Source organism: Mobula hypostoma, chromosome 9 (genome assembly GCF_963921235.1).
Source record: "Mobula hypostoma chromosome 9, sMobHyp1.1, whole genome shotgun sequence".
In the NCBI taxonomy this organism is placed as follows: Eukaryota; Metazoa; Chordata; class Chondrichthyes; order Myliobatiformes; family Myliobatidae; genus Mobula; species Mobula hypostoma.
Window position 1 is genome coordinate 147,647,833 of NC_086105.1, and position 16,509 is coordinate 147,664,341.

The 16,509-nt window shown below is 46.5% G+C and overlaps 1 protein-coding gene across 2 annotated transcripts in view; it reads right to left on the minus strand.

The window, feature by feature from the left end:
- Nucleotides 1-12,672: 12,672 nt before the first annotated feature.
- Nucleotides 12,673-16,509, minus strand: part of mettl9 (methyltransferase 9, His-X-His N1-histidine) — a 39,325-nt gene continuing 35,488 nt past the window's right edge. Inside the window, exons 5-6 of one of the 2 annotated variants that reach the window (XR_010019353.1) lie at nucleotides 14,532-15,744; nucleotides 12,673-12,775 (exon numbers count right to left, since the gene is read on the minus strand). Coding sequence is in view for 1 of the 2 variants with exons in the window: in XM_063059396.1 (XP_062915466.1) it covers nucleotides 15,539-15,744 (206 nt within the window). In the remaining variant the exon portion in view is untranslated. Of the gene's footprint in view, nucleotides 12,776-13,498; nucleotides 15,745-16,509 lie in introns of those variants that run through there. The other variant, XM_063059396.1, reaches the window with a different exon arrangement.

Below are 16,509 nucleotides of genomic sequence, written 5' to 3' on the forward strand. Positions count from 1 at the left end.
CCTGAGGTGCGCCAGTGTTGATCGTCAGCGAGGAGGATATGTTATCACCAATCTGCACAGACTGTGGTCTTCTGGTTAGGAAGTCGAGGATTCAATTGCAGGTGGAGGTACAGAGGCCCAGGTTCTGCAACTTCTCAATCAGGATAGTGGGAATGATGGTATTAAATGCTGAGTTATAGTTGATGAACAGCATCCTGACGTAGGTGTTTGTGTTGTCTAGGTGGTCTAAAGCCGTGTGGAGAGCCATTGAGATTGCGTCTGCCATTGACCTACTGTGACAATAGGCAAATTGCAATGGGTCCAGGTCCCTGCTGAGGCAAGAGTTCAGTCTAGTCATGACCAACCTCTCAAAGCGTTTCATCACTGTCGATGTGAGTGCTACCGGGTGATAGTCATTAAAGCAGCCCACCTTATTCTTCTTAGGCACTGGTATGATTGTTGCCTTTTTGAAGCAAGTGGGAGCTTCCGCCTGTAGCAGTGAGAGGTTGAAAATGTCCTTGAATACTCCCGCTAGTTGGTTGGCACAGGTTTTCAGAGCCTTACCAGGTACTCCATCGGAACCTTCCACCTTGCGAGGATTCACTCTCTTTAAAGACAGCCTAGCATCGGCCTCCGAGACAGAGATCACAGGGTCATCAGGTACAGCAGGGATCTTCACAGCTGTAGTTGTGTTCTTCCTTTCAAAACATGCATAGAAGACATTGAGTTCATCTGGTAGTGAGGCATCATTGCCATTCATGCTATTGGGTTTCGCTTTGTAGGAAGTAATATCTTGCAGTCCCTGCAGAGTTGCCATGCATTTGATATCACCTCCAACCTCATTTGAAATTGTCTCTTTGTCCTTGAAATAGCCCTCTGCAGATCATACCTGGTTTTCTGGTACAGGTCTGGGTCGCCAGACTTGAATGCCACAGATCTAGCCTTCAGCAGGCGACGTAGCTCCTGGTTCATCCATGGCTTTTGGTTTGGGAATGCACAGTAAGTCTTTGTGGGCACAAACTCATCCACACAGATTTTAATGAAGTCAGTAACAACTGCAGCATAGTCATCTAGATTCAAAGATGAGTCCCTGAATACAGTCCAGTCCACTGATTCAAAGCCGTCCTGTAGGCGCTCCTGTGCGTCCCTTGAACAAACCTTCTTGGTCCTCATTGCTGGTGCTGCAGTCTTCAGTCTCTGCCTATACTCGGGGAGTAGAAGAACAGCCAGGTGATCAGACTTCCCGAAGTCAGAGCTTGGAATAGCATGGTAGGCATTCTTTTTTTTTGTAATTTATTTTTTATTGAAGTTCATCATCAAACAAACATTTCCATAAGATGTATTTCAGATATTGTACATATATACAATATCATATAGTCATATATGCCATAATTCGCCACATACTATTTATCTGAAGTATACACTTAAAGAAAAGAGAGGAAAGAAAGAACAAGCAAAGTAGGGAGTGATCTTTTTTTTAACAACATATTATAGTACGCATTCTTGACGGTGGTGTAGCAATGGTCCAGTGTGTTGTTTCCTCTGGTATTTCAAGTGATCTATTGATGGTAATTGCTTAGCGATATTTTCAGACTGGCCTTGTTAAAATCTCCCAAAGCGTTGGTGAAGGTATTAGGGTGTGCTGTTTCGTGTGTGTTGATTCTATTGCTCAGATCATCTAAAGCCTGCTTGAATTTGGCCTCTTGACCATGTCTGACATGGAGTTTCTGCCCCACGGTTGGCTGATGACATATTTGCATGATGTACCTAATAAAGTGGCCACTGAGTGCATGTTGATATTTTGTTGTTTGAAAGCAGTAGCACAGTGCAATACAGAAAGTGATTATGTTATCATACAAAGGTACAATAAATAGTGTAAACGACTCGACACACAATTCAACACAAGAATGTGAAGAGAATGGAGGGATAGGGAGAACACACAGGGTACAGACGAGGAAATTTAGTATAAATTGGTCCTTTCCCTTCCCTCTTCTTCAATTCTTCACTCTGTCCTTTTGCCTCTTCTCCTCACCTGCCTATCACCTCCCCCTGAGGTGCCTCCTCCTTCTCTTTCTCCTGTGGTCCACTCTCCTCCCCAATCAGATCCCTTCTTCTGCCCATTATCTTTTCCACCTACCACCTCCCAGCTTCTCACTTCATTCCCCTCCCCCACCCACCTGGCTTCACCTTTCACCCCTGGATTTCCAGCATCAGCAGACTCTCTTGTATTCTGATTCTGTATCCCTCGGCATCTCAGAGCTCTGTAATCTCTCAGCATTTAAATATTATTGCTCCCTCCCACCTTCTTATTCTGGCTTCTTTCCCCTTCCAGTCCTGTTGAAGGGTCCTGGCTTAAAATGTTGATGGTTTATTCATTTCCACTCATTTCCTGCTTGACCTGCTGAGTTACTCCAACATGTTGTGTGTGTTGTTTTAGATTTCTGTGTGTGGTGGGATGGAGATATGTCTCTACCAAAGGAGGTGTAAGGTGCTCTTTACCTCCACTAGCCTGTAGGTCACCCTTGGACAAGGTGTCGCACCTGCTTAACCGCCCAGTCAAGGTCATGTGAAGCCAATGGAGCAGTGATCGTCCATGTCATATGACATGGCACATAATGATGATTTTATATGACACAGCACATGATGATGATGTCATACGACACAGCACATGATGATGATGTTATACGACACAGCACATGATGATGATGTTATATGACACAGCACATGATGATGATGATAGATGCTGCCTGATCCGCTGCGTTCCTCCAGCATTTTGTGTACATTGTTTAAGTTGTATTGGCTGTTGATGCGAACAATTCACTTCACCCTATGTTGTGATGTAGAGAGCATGTGATAAATAATGGCCATAAGATATAGGAGCAGAATTAGGCCATTTGGCCCATCAAGTCTGCTCTGTCATTTCATCATGGCTGATCCATTTTTCCTCTCAGCCCCAGTCCCCCACCTTCTCCCCATATCCCTTCATGCCCTGACCAGCCAATAATCCATTAACCTCTGCCTTAAATATACATAAAGACTTGGCCTCCACAGCTGCCTGTGGCAAAGAATTCCACAGATTCACCACTCTCTGGCTAAAGAAATTTCTCCTCATCTCAGTTCTAAAAGGACGTCCCTCTATTCTGAGGCTGTGTCCTCTGGTCTTAGACTCTCCCACCATAGGAAACATCCTCTCCACATCCACTCTATCAAGGCCTTTCACCATTCGATAGGTTTCAATTAGGTCACCCCTCATTCAGATTCTAGTGAATACAGGCCCAGAGCCATCAAATGCTCTTCACATGACAAGCCATTCAATCCTGTAATCATTTTCGTGAATCTCCTTTGAACCCTCTCGAGTTTCAGAAATCCTTTCAATAAGACAAGGGGCCCAGACCTGCTCACAATACTCCAAGTGAGGCCTCACCTGTGCTTCATAAAGTCTCAACATTACATCCTTGCTTTTATATTCCAGTCCTCTTGAAATGAATGGTAACATTCCATTTGCCTTCCCCACCACAGACTCAACCTGCAAATTAACTTTTAGGGAATTCTGCACAAGAACTCCCAAGTCCCTTTGCAGTTTTCTGTATTTTCTCTCCATTTAGAAAACAGTCAACCCTTTCATTTCTTCTACCGAAGTGCATGACCATACACTTCCCGGCACTGTATTCCATCTGCCATCTCTTTGCCCATTCTCCTAATCTATCTAAGTCCTTCTGTAGCCTCTCTACTTCCTCAAAACTACCTGCCCCTCCACCTACCTCCGTATTGTCTGCAAACTTTGCAACAAAGCCATAAATTCCATCCTCCAAATCATTGACATATAATGTAAAAAGAATCAATCTCAGCAGAGACCCCTGTGGAACACCACTAGCCACTGGCAGCCAGTCATTTGCCTCCTGCCAATCAGCCAGTGCTTCATCCATGCCAGAATCTTCCCTGTAATACTATGAACTCATAGGTTATCAGACAGCCTCATGTGTGGCACCTTGTCAAAGGACTTCTGAAAATCCAAGTACACAACATCAACCGATTCTCCTTTGTCTATCCTGCTTGTTATTTCTTCTAAGAATTCCAGCAGATTTTTCAGGCAAGATTTTCCCTTGAGGAAACCATGCTGACTGTGGCTTATTTTATCATGTGCCTTCGAGTACTCTGAGACCTCATCCTTAACAATCAACTCCAATGTCTTCACAACCACTGAGGCCAAACTAACTGACCATAGTTTCCTTTCTTCTGCCTCTCTCCCTTCTTGAAGAGTGGAGTGACATTTGCTATTTTCCAGTCTTCCAGAACCAGTTCAGGATCTGGTGATGCCTGAAAGATCATTACTAATGCCTCCATGATCCCTTCAGCCACCTCCTTCAGAACTCTGGGGTGTATCACCATCTGGTCCAGGTGACTTACCTACCTTCAGACCTTTCAGTTTCCCAAGAATGGTAACTTCACACACTTCATGCCCCCGACACCTGGAACTTCCACGATACTGTTAGTGTCTTCCACAGTGAAGACTGATATTCAATCTGTCTGCTATTTCATTGTCCCCCATGACTACCTCTCCAGCATCATTTTCCAGTGGTCCAATATCCACTCTCGCCTCTCTTTTATACTTTATGTACCTGAAGAAACTTGGTATCCTCTTTATTAGTACTGGCTAGCTTATTTTTGTATCCATCTTTACCTTCTTTATGACTTTTTTAGTTACCTTCTGTTGGTTTTTAAAAGCTTCCCAGTCCTCCAACTTCCCACAAATTTGTCCTCTTTTCCACATTGGTTTGTTTGCCAGCCTTTGCTGTGTGTAGTTTTTTCATAAATTCTATTGTATTTCTTTATTTTCCTGTAAATACCTGCAAGAAAATTAATCGCAGGGTTGTATTAATCTCGGGAGGAGAAGATGGCAATGCGACACAGCTCGCAGCGGCCACTCCGGTGGTGATGTCTGTTATTTGTCAAGTAGGGTGTCGTGCACAATTCTGATTTGATGGAGACGGACGTGAGAACACGGAGGAACATCTGGTGAAACTTCTGAAATGCCTGCTTCGCTGCTGCTGCTGTGTGATCCAGAATCTCTGGAGGGGAAGGCCCTGAGTCCTCGGCTTTGCTTGTTGCTCGGCGGCTGGGGTGGGGTCGAAGCGTTCGGCAGAGGATGGTGCTCCGTGTCGGGGGGCTGGTCGGAGGCTCGAAGTTTTCGGACGGACTCAGAGTCCGCTGCGGTCGGGTGCTTCCAATGGTGCTGCATCGGCAAGTTTGCGGTGCTTGGAGGTTCATGGCAGGGAGAGTTTCTCCCTTCTACCATCTGCGTGAAATGATAGGGCTATCGGGACTTTGAGACTTTTTTTTACTGTGCCCGTGGTCTGCTCTTTATCAAATTACAGTATTGCTTTGCACTGTTGTAACTATATGTTATAATTATGTGGTTTTGTCAGTTTTAGTCTTGGTCTGTCTTGTGTTTTCTTGTGATATCACTCTGGAGGAATGTTGTATCATTTTTAATGCATGCATTTCTAAATGACAATAAACGAGGACTGAGTGTCCTCATAATCTAATCTAATCTAATCTATATGGTGATATATATTTACTTTGATTAAAAACTTGACTTTAAAACTAAGCATAGCAAAGGCCAGCTACCAGACAGAAAGATAGTGTCAACAGTCTGCAGGAGGAGGAGTCAGGGTAGTGGGAAGCCCGGTCTGGGCTCGGACTTACACAGTGAAGGGAGGGAGAGAAAGAGTGGGTGATTTCCAATATCCAGAGAGCAACTAAAACTGTACCAAAAAGGAAAAAAGCACTGCTGGAGGAACTCAGCAAACCGGGCAGCATCTGTGGAGGCAGAGAGGTGGTTGACATTGAGGGTTAAGGCGCCCTGTCATGGCTGAAAGAGGAGGGAGAGGACTGATATAAAGAGGTGGAAGGGGGTGATAGGTGGAACCCAGTCAGGAGGGAGACGATATGCAGATGGACCCAGACGTGGGAGTGTGGAAATGTGCAGGCAAGGTTAAGTTTATGATAATGTCCAGTAGACAAAAGCAAGAAAGGTCATTGAAGAGCATGACTTCTCTTTACACAGCAGGGGACCGGAGCCATTTGACATCCAGGGACAAGATAAGGATGCATGCAATCGAAGAATGCAAAGTACACACCAACTAGGGAATACTTTACCACAGCCTTTCTCAACCTTTTTGCCCTGGAGGAACCCTTGAAACAAAGTTCAGGTCTCAGGGAATCCCTGCGTAAAAAATATCATGTCTCCAGCTCACAGTACGTTAGTGTGATCAGTAAGTTGTAGATATAATCATAGAGTAATTGCCAATGCTCTTTTGAGTAGAGAATGAACTCTTTCTTGAAAATAAAAGGCAGTTAAGCTTAGCTTAGCTTTCTTGAAATTAATCTCTTTCTTTCCCTTTCATAAATTTTAAAAACTCATAAGGCAAGCATGATATATTTCTGTTAAATTACTGGCTGAAGCCAAAATCAGATTTAATTTTGCTAAATGTAGGCTCAGTAGATTTAATTTAAAGCTGTAAATTGATTTTAATTTAATGCTATTTACAACATGAAAATTTATTGACAATGTTGAATAGTAAAGTTATTAAAAACTATAAGACTAATATGAATAAAAATATAGCATAAGATACATTTCTATACAAGACTTTGAAAAAAATTTTTCTTACTAAGTGACCTGATCAGGGTCAAATATAGGCCCAGCATGTGAAACCTGTGCTTGTTTTTTGCTGCACAAATACTCAATTCTGGGTCGAACTCGAGATAAGCACACAGATTTCACCTTCAGCTGAAATGAGATTTTTTCATCCTTGCTCTTGATGCTTGTTAAACAAGAAAAAGCTTGCTCACACATGTAAAAAGTTGAAGACTGCAGCAAAATGTTATTTGTTTTCCTATGAATGGCCGGATACTCTTCTTTCACAGAAATCCAGAACTTGTCCAGGGGCAGGTCGGTAAATCTCTTCTTGAGTGCTTGATCAGAGTGCAGCTCACAAAGTTCTTCCTCTTCTCTCAAAGTCAAGTTCTCACACTGAGCAGAAGTTTCAGAGAAAAGGTTCCTCACCTCAACATACACTTGTGTCGAAAGGGAGGAAAAATATTGTTCAATTTTGTTCTGCAGTTCTTCCAGGTGATTTTCAATAAGACTGGAGACTTTCTGAATCCTTCCTCACTCTCAAGCCCAACTAGCAGTGGAACCATTTCAAGATTTACTTTTGCAAAGCGATTTTTCCAAAGATTCAGTTTCCTTTTAAATCTAAGAATCTTGTCACTTCAAGTCAAAACATTTTCTTCGGGACCATGCAAAGATTTGTACAACTGGTTCATATGATGAAAAATGTTTCTGCAGCCATTCTTCATACTCAGAGTGCTCAGCAAAATCTGGCCGACTATGTTCCTGCAAGTATTCTTTCTTTAGAATGAAAATTACCCTCCAATTTTCTACTACACCTGTACAGTTTGTTCGCTCCCATAAGTCAGTCAGCGGCGCGCAAGGGGAGGTTTGGGGAAGTCATTCAGGAGGCAGAGGTTGAAGTCACACCCCAAGCCGGGCGAGTCTGTTCAAAGCTTCGAAAATGCACTTCACGCTCTTCGTCAGCCTACCGTCCTCCCCTCTGTGCAGTACAACACTCAGTATCAGCCTACCGTCCTCCCCTCCGTGCAGTACAACACTCAGTATCAGCCTACCGTCCTCCCCTCCGTGCAGTACAACACTCAGTATCAGCCTACCGTCCTCCCCTCCGTGCAGTACAACACTCAGTATCAGCCTACCGTCCTCCCCTCCGTGCAGTACAACACTCAGTATCAGCCTACCGTCCTCCCCTCCGTGCAGTACAACACTCAGTATCAGCCTACCGTCCTCCCCTCCGTGCAGTACAACACTCAGTATCAGCCTACCGTCCTCCCCACCATGCAGTACAATACTCAGTATCAGCCTACCGTCCTCCCCTCCGTGCAGTACAACACTCAGTATCAGCCTACCGTCCTCCCCTCCGTGCAGTACAGCACAGTATCAGCCTACCGTCCTCCCCTCCGTGCAGTACAACACTCAGTATCAGCCTACCGTCCTCCCCTCCGTGCAGTACAGCACAGTATCAGCCTACCGTCCTCCCCTCCGTGCAGTACAACACTCAGTATCAGCCTACCGTCCTCCCCTCCGTGCAATACAGCACAGTATCAGCCTACCGTCCTCCCCTCCATGCAGTACAACACTCAGTATCAGCCTACCGTCCTCCCCTCCGTGCAGTACAGCACAGTATCAGCCTACCGTCCTCCCCTCCGTGCAGTACAGCACTCAGTATCAGCCTACCGTCCTCCCCACCGTGCAGTACAATACTCAGTATCAGCCTACTGTCCTCCCCTCCGTGCAGTACAGCACTCAGTATCAGCCTACCGTCCTCCCCTCCGTGCAGTACAGCACTCAGTATCAGCCTACCGTCCTCCCCTCCGTGCAGTACAGCACTCAGTATCAGCCTACCGTCCTCCCCTCCGCGCAGTACAGCACTCAGTATCAGCCTACCGTCCTCCCCTCCGCGCAGTACAGTGCTCACCATTTTATCAACAGAATCTCTAGTGACCTCTCACAAAACACTGGCTGAGACATCAGAATCAGGTTTAATATCACCGGCAATGTCATGAAATTTGTTGTCTTTGCGGGAGCAATACAATGTAATATAGAATAAGAAAAGCCTTGAATTACAGTAAATACATACATAGATATAGTAATTAAATTAAATAAATATTGCAAAAACAGAAGTAAAAAGTAGTGAGGTCATGTTCATGGGGTCAATGCCCATTCAGAAATTGGATACAGAGGGGAAGAAGCCGTTTCTGAATCATTGAGTGTGTGCCCTCAGGCTCCTGTACCTCCTGCCTGAAGCTGGCAATGAGAATCGGTTACACAAAATAATCTGCAGATGCTGTGATCAAAGCAACACTTTCAGTACGCTGGATGAACTCCAAGCTACAAGCATTCTTCAAATCCTTCCCCATCTTTCATTCTTCAGTCCTGATGAAGGGTTCCGGCCCGAAACGTCAACATCGTTTCTAACTGATGCTGCCCATCCTGCTGAGTTCATCCAGCGGACTGAAAATGAGAATCGGTTGTCAGCTTGTAGTTTCTACTGACTTTTAACACCTGTATTGTGAATTGTGATTGATCATGCAAACAAGGTATTTGAACACAGTTTACCAAATGGTCAATTCTGTTTAAAAATGGCTCTGTAAGGTTGTATCTCTCCTTGTGACCACATGGGTCTCCTCCCACATTCCAAAGACTTCTGTGTTAATAGGTTAGTTGGTCATGCTGGTGTAAATAGATACACAGGCTCATTGGGCCGGAAGAACCTATTAGTGTGCTGTGTAGCACAGCGTAAATAAGGCACACAGCAACCAGGGGGCAATTACTTACACTAACCTTGAAGTATTGTTAGCTGTTAGCTTGTAGTTTCTATTGGTTATGAACACTTGTATTATTGTCATACAATTGGCAATTGATCATGCAGATAAGATTAGGGCAACACAGTGGTGTGGTGGTTAGCACAACGCTTTACAGTTCCAGTGACCAGGGTTCAGCTCCTACCATTACCTGCCAGGAGTTTGTACATTCTCCCGGCGACTGTGTGGGTTTCCACTGGGTGCTCTGGTTTCCTCCCACAGTCCAAGGACCTACTGGTTGGTAGGTTAATTGGTCATTGTAAATGTCTCATGATTAGGCTACGACTAAATCAGGGGATTGCTGGCTGGTGTGGCTCCAAGGGCTGAAATGGCCCATTGTGTGCTGTATCTCAATAATTCAAAATGTATTTGTCACATGTATATCAAAACAGACAGTGAAATGTGTTGTTTGCATTCCAATAGCCACAGGGTTACTGATTGGTCTATATCTGTGGTGTCTGGATGAAAATGGCATTCCTCTGTTCCCATTCAGAGCGAAGTGATGATGGCACTAAACAGCGACTCTTTTGCTTGCATCTTCAGAAACAGTTCTATTTCCATCGTTAACATCTTTATATTTCCCTTTCAGGGTTCTTTTGAAAACCCTGACCTGGAGTTACACTCTGACTTCGGTTCCTTGTGAGAATGGGACCCGTCTCAGGGTTCTACAACTGGCTGTTGTTCGGCGCACTAAGGGTTCGGCCTAAGAGTCCGGCTTGGATTTGGAAGCCTAGGATCTCAGGGCTGGAGACAGGCGGATCGAGGGTCGGTGTCAAGGCAGGAGACCCGTGTGTCGTCAGGGGAGTTGGAATATCTGCTGCTGTGTGCCCGGAGATCCCAGATCTTTGAGATCTTCTAGCACAGAGCTTGAAAAAATTGACGTAACATTGTAAACCATCAAGTTATTTGTTATGTCTCCCCACTCGCTGGGAAAATGGAGACACCTCCCTCTCCCTTATGAAGGAGAGAGAGAGAGAGAGCCTGTGGTGTGTCAAATACCGGGTGAAACGTGAAGTCTTTGGGGTAACTGCAAGTCTGTATCTTTGCTCACGTTTGAGTGCTCGCTGGTGGGTGCTGATGCTTTTTTTTCCAGTGGGTGGGGGAATTGTTCGCTGCTGCTTATGCATGGGAGGGAGGGAAGCTGGGGGGGGGGAACTTTGGGGTTCTCACATTTAACTGTCATTCATTCTTTGGGGCATTCCTCTGTTTTCGTCGATATTTGCGAAGGAAAAGCATTTCAGTATGTATATCGTATACATTTCTCTGACTTTAAATTGAACCTTTGACAGGAGCCGCGCTCTTTTCCTAGTGCCCGACTAAAGTGTAATTGAGGAAAATGCAAATATGAGGAAATCTGCGGATGCTGGAATTTCAAGCAACACATATCAAAGTTGCTGGTGAACGCAGCAGGCCAGGCAGCATCTCTAGAAAGAGGTGCAGTCGACGTCTCGGCCCGAAACGTCGACTGTACCTCTTCCTTGAGGAAAATGTGGCTGTTTTTAGAGTCCGGTTGACTAGCAACACTTGACACCGAGGCTGGAAGCTGATAAATGGGAATAAAAAGTTGCAGATCCTGGAATCCGATAAGGTCCAGTCAGCGAATGGACATTAGGCAAGGTGTGCGGGTGAGTGGCAGATGGAACCAGAAGGCGGAGGTAAATAAAACCAAAGGGGTGTGTGTGTGTGTGCGGGACTGGGGTGTTTTACAAACTTACTTACTGCCAATTACACCACTGGCTTTGAGGGCAGCGATGAAGGTCCTCCACCTCTGTCAGTAGCCCCCTCTCGGTTTTCACTACTGTCCCGGGTGGAAACTCGGGAATACCGCCACACTCAGATGTAGGATTCCTCATTGTTGTTTCCGTAACAATTTTGTTTTACTTGTTTCATTCTTCCATTGAGTTGCAGATCATTCGTAGCATGTGTTGATGGAAGTTTTTTTTTAAATCATCTTTTTTCATCTGTCTTTTCTTTTGTTTGAGAAGTATTCTGCATATGAACCGTCCATGCATTTTCCTCCCAACTGGAAACAAACTCCGTCTTTTCCCGTGTTGGCTACAGCCAGTGAGCTTGTGTTGCAGGGTACATGCACTGTATTTGTCAATGTGGGCCGGAGAGTGGGGTGCACCAGGAGGGGTGTGGGACAGGTGGCAGAGGAGGAATGCCGGGGGCAGAGGGTGGCACAGGTACAGACACACCCAGCCTGAGACACCGGGCGAACTCACTAGATTCCAAACAACTGGTTATTGAACGTGACAGAATGTCTCTCTGGTGCTTCCTGCTCCCTCGCCTCTCCCACCCTCAGTCCACCACAGAGATCCTATATCAGAGGAGGTTGATCATTACCCACGTTTTTGTGGCAGCAGGACAATGCAATAGGTAAAATTATTACAGTACTTCGCAGAAGTCTTTGGCAGATATATTTTCTCTCAAGACTTTTGTCAAGTACTGTAGTAGAACGGTGTGCTTTGGTTATAATTCAGTTGCCCTGCAGATTTGTCTGAATGGTCTTAAGAGCCTCTAAGATAGGCACATGGAGTTTGGAAAAACAGAGGGCTATGCGGTGGGGAAATCCCAGGCAGTTTCTGGAGTACGTTACGTGGTCAACACAACATTGTGGGCCAAAGGGCCTGTAATGTGCTGTAGATGTCATGTTTTATTTTACCAGTCAGGGTTGCTCGCCCTGAGCTGAACCCCTGAACCTGGAGGACTGTTGAACCACTCTTAGTCTGGCCTCTACCCTTTGACCTGTTTGACTTGGGTGACCCTACCAAGAGCCAAAGCAAAAAGCCCTGACTCCAGTCAATATAGCTCTCCAGGTCATCGAGGCACGCAAACCTCCAAACCCTATAAGGTTGTGGTCCCGTTGGATGGTTTTGGAAAAAAGGAAGTGAGAAGACCTGGGCGAACAAGAGGAATGGAAAGTATAAACCGATGGCAGTTAGTGTAAGGTTATTATAATGGCAGTAAGCCATGGTTCCATTCCTGCCACTGCCCGCCAGGAGTTTGTACGTTCTCTCCGTGACGACGTGGGTTTCCGCATGCACTGCAAAGATGTACAGGTTAGTAAGCTGTGGGCATGTTACGTTGGCACCAGCCACATGGTGACACTTGTAGTGCCAACACAGAAGTGTGCTCCAGCACATGCTTGGACTGTGCTCGTCATCGACGCAAAAGGCACATTTCACTGTATGTTCCGTTGTACATGTGACAAATAAAGCTAATCAGTAATCTCTTTAAAATTACAAAATGCACCTTTCATTCTTTTGGGTGTGGACTACCCAGCTGGAGCACGAGGTGGTGTTTTCCTAGTCTGCATAAAACACCAGCTGTTAGAAGTTAGCCAGTCAAGCAGCATCTGTCGAAAGACAAAGCAGTTAACAACACGGTTCACATTGCCCAGTACATCACGGCACGTCCCTCCCCATCGGTAGTACCTGCAGGAGACACTGCCTACAGAAGGCAACATCCACCATCAAGGCCATGCCACCTTCTCACAATTATCACTGGTCAGGAGGTTCAGAAACCTCAAGGCCCACATTACCACATTCAGGAACTGCTACTTCCCTTCAAACATTCCAACCTTGAACCAACAGAACCCTAAGCACTACAGTTTAGCAATCCCATGATCATTGTCTACTCAAGTAGACTTGAGTTTTATTTTGTTCTTTCTTGGAAAAAAATATGCATAATTGATGGTTTTTCTTGAGAGCACTGCTTGTCTGATGCTCTGTGTCTGTGATGCTGTTACAAGCAAGTTTTTCATTGTATCTGTGCGCACAGGACAATAAACTTGACTTTGAATTTGAACATTGTCTGGTTTCTTCTTCCACAGATGCTGCTTGCCTGGTTGAGTTCTTCCAGCATTTGGCTCTTTGGGTCGAGGATTTAGGCAGCTGAAGCTGTCCAGAGTTTGGAGATTAAATCTGGGGAGTAACAAATGGGCCAGAACCTCAAGCAGAGGAGAAGATCTGGGAAGTTCTAAGTATGGAGACAAGAACACAGGCAGGAAATCTGAAATAAGGTCATATTTTTAAATTGACAAAGAGATTAACAGAGGTCAATGTCAACTTCAAATACAAGTAACGTTTAACTGTAAGCCCTGTAATCACTTAACCCTTTCTTATCTTAAAACGAGTGCCTCCAAACTTAACACATTTCATGTCAGGAATGTAAGATACTAAACATTTAATGTATCAGTATTGATGATACAGTACTTGTGAAGGTTCTGCATGTCATCTAAAACCTTGACAAATTTCCCTGGATGTGGAGTGAAGAGTATCCTGACTGGTTGCATCACAGCCTGGTATGGAACACTGATCTCCAAGCATGGAGAAGCCTACGAAAGTGGAGGATACAGCCCAGTCCGTCACAGGAAAATCCCTCCCCACCATTAGGCTCCTGAACCAGTGTGGACAGCTACGCTCACCTGAACTGGTTCCACAACCTGTGTACTCACTTCCAGGGACCCTACAACTCACGCACTAAGTATTATTTATTTACTTTATTAATTATTTTTATGATTTTTCTTCTTTTGCACATTGGTTATCAGTCTTTCTTTTTGTATGATGTTTCATAAATTCTATTGTATTCTTTATTTTCCTGTAAACGCCCACGTGTCACTCAGCGATTCAGGAACAGCTTCTTCCCCCTCTGCCATCTGATTTCTGAACGGACTTTGAACCCATGAACACTTCCCTTTTTTGCACTATCTGCTTAATCTAACTTGTAATATATTTTAGTTTTTCTCACCCCTTATGGGCGGTGTGTGTGTGTGTGTGTGTGTGTATTTTTCCCTTCTACCAGCCTGGAAGCTGGAGGGTTTGCTGCCGTGTCCTTGCTGTTCCTAGTAGTGTGCTCTTCGGACCGAGATCTCACACGTTGTTCCCAGGATTTGTTGGAGCCTCTCGCCCAGTCCCAGTGTCGCAGCTCCAAGTGCTCCTATCACCAATATTGAGACACATACTTACTGTAAATTACAGGTCTTGTTATTATCTTTTGCATTGTACTGCTGCTGCAAAACAACAAATTTCACGGCATATCCCGGTGATTCTGAAAATGAATTTCAAGGAGACATAGACCCAGTTTGATAATACCTGTCCGAGAATCATCACCTTGTTCTGGTGGGGAGTTGCCGAGATCCCGACAGTGATGTTGTTGGGAGTTTGGCAATTAGCTCCGGGTGGGATCACCCATAACGGTGAGGTCAAGAGAGAGAGGGTCCAGACAAAGAGCGATCCAACCAAGACTTCAACTGCAGAGCTGCTGGGAGATGACGACATGGAGGAAGGCAGCAGCAGTGACCGGTCCCCAGTCGTCTTGCATTCCGTGTCACTGGACCCTGACCGTGATCCGTCCAGGACCGTGTGGCGGCTGCCTGTGCATCAGCCTCCCCACGTTAAACAACGTCACTCACAGGCATTCCCCATTGAGGAACCCACCCTGACATCCCGGATCATGTGGGTCCCACAGCCACCTGAGGACAATGCCTCAGGAGAACATCGTACTCGACAAGCGATCTCACTCAGACTGTGGTAATAAGCTTAGCCTGACTTTGACTTCACGTCTTGTGGTTAAATTCGATGTTGAGTTGCGCAGTTTGCATTGACACGGTTTCAAGAATGACATTCAGAAGGTCAACACAAAACACGTTTTTATAGTTGAAACAGTTTGTAAAAACTCTCCAAAACAGCACAATGTGGGCGAGTCTGTAAAATACCCACTGATAGTGTCGGATTAAGGCAGAGGCTTGTGACTGTACTGAGACACGGGGTTCGAGCCCCCCCGCCAGACCCCTTGGCTCCTTGTCAGCTGATTGTCAGTCCCCACCGTGGCTCTGCTCGCGACTTCCGTGGGGCAGGGTGACATCCCCTCCGCTGCACGCATGCCAGCAACGTCATCGTGTGCCCGATGCGCGTGCTTTTGAGAGGGCCTGGTGACACACCCTCTATGGTGGGGGATGGGTGGGAGTGTAAAGGGGGCAAAATGGGGGTGGGGAGCCGGGACAGGTGAGGTGGAGGAGGATGGAAAGGGGGTGAGGAGGACGTGAGGGAGGTGGTGGAGACAGGAAGAGCGGAGGAGGAGGGAGGGAGGGAGGGAGGGGAAGGCGGAGGAGAGCACCCTACACGGGGGTCAGCACGAAGACCACGTCATCCAGCACATAGTGCTCGTTGTACAGATCGCCCTCACACAGGTAGGGCAGGCGGGTGAAGGACTCAATGGCAAAGCCCACACGGTCCAGAACGTCACGGCTGAAGCTGGACACCTGCTCCTCCCACGTGTCCCCCGACACCTCCAGTCGCTCTGAGGGTCTCTCCCACTTCCCACCTGTGGGAGGGGAGACGGAGGGGGAGAGAGAGGGGGGGGAGGGGAGAGAGGGGGAGGAGGGGGGGAGGGGAGAGAGGGGGAGGAGAGAGGGGGAGGGGAGGGGAGAGGGGAGGGGGAGGAGAGAGGGAGGGGAGAGAGAGAGGGGAGGGGGAGGGGAGGGGAGAGAGGGGGAGGGGGAGTGGGAGGAGAGAAGGGGAGGGGGAGGGGAGAGGAGGAGGGGAGAGAGGGGGAGGGGGAGGGGAGGGGAGGGGAAGGGAGAGAGGAAGGAGAGGGGTAAGGGAGTGAGGGGAGAGGGGGAGGAAGGGGATGGGGAGGGGGGAGAGTGGGTGGGGGAGTGTGAGAGGGAGTGGGAGAGAGAAAATGCCATCAGCAAACACACTGTCACCTCCCCTTACCCCACCAGCCTCTCCTTGCTGCTACTGTCAGGCCAGAGACTGAAATCGCACAAGTTCAGGGACAGCTACTTCCCTTCAACATTCGGTTCTTGAACCTACCTGCACGACCCTACCCACTACCTCAGCAAAGGAACTTTCCGGACTAGCACTTGTCTCTGACTGCAGTTTCCTTTGCACTGAAATCCGGTTTTGCATGGGATATTTTTTCTCTTCTTCACAGACTGAGCTGTAAAATTTGTGTGTGTTTGATTTACATTTGGAAACAGCACTCCTGTCTGGAACCGGTTAGCACGACTCTATTACAGCTCCAGTCGTACCGGAGGTCGGAGTCCAATTCCGGCATTGTCGGTACATTCCTTCCGGTGAACAC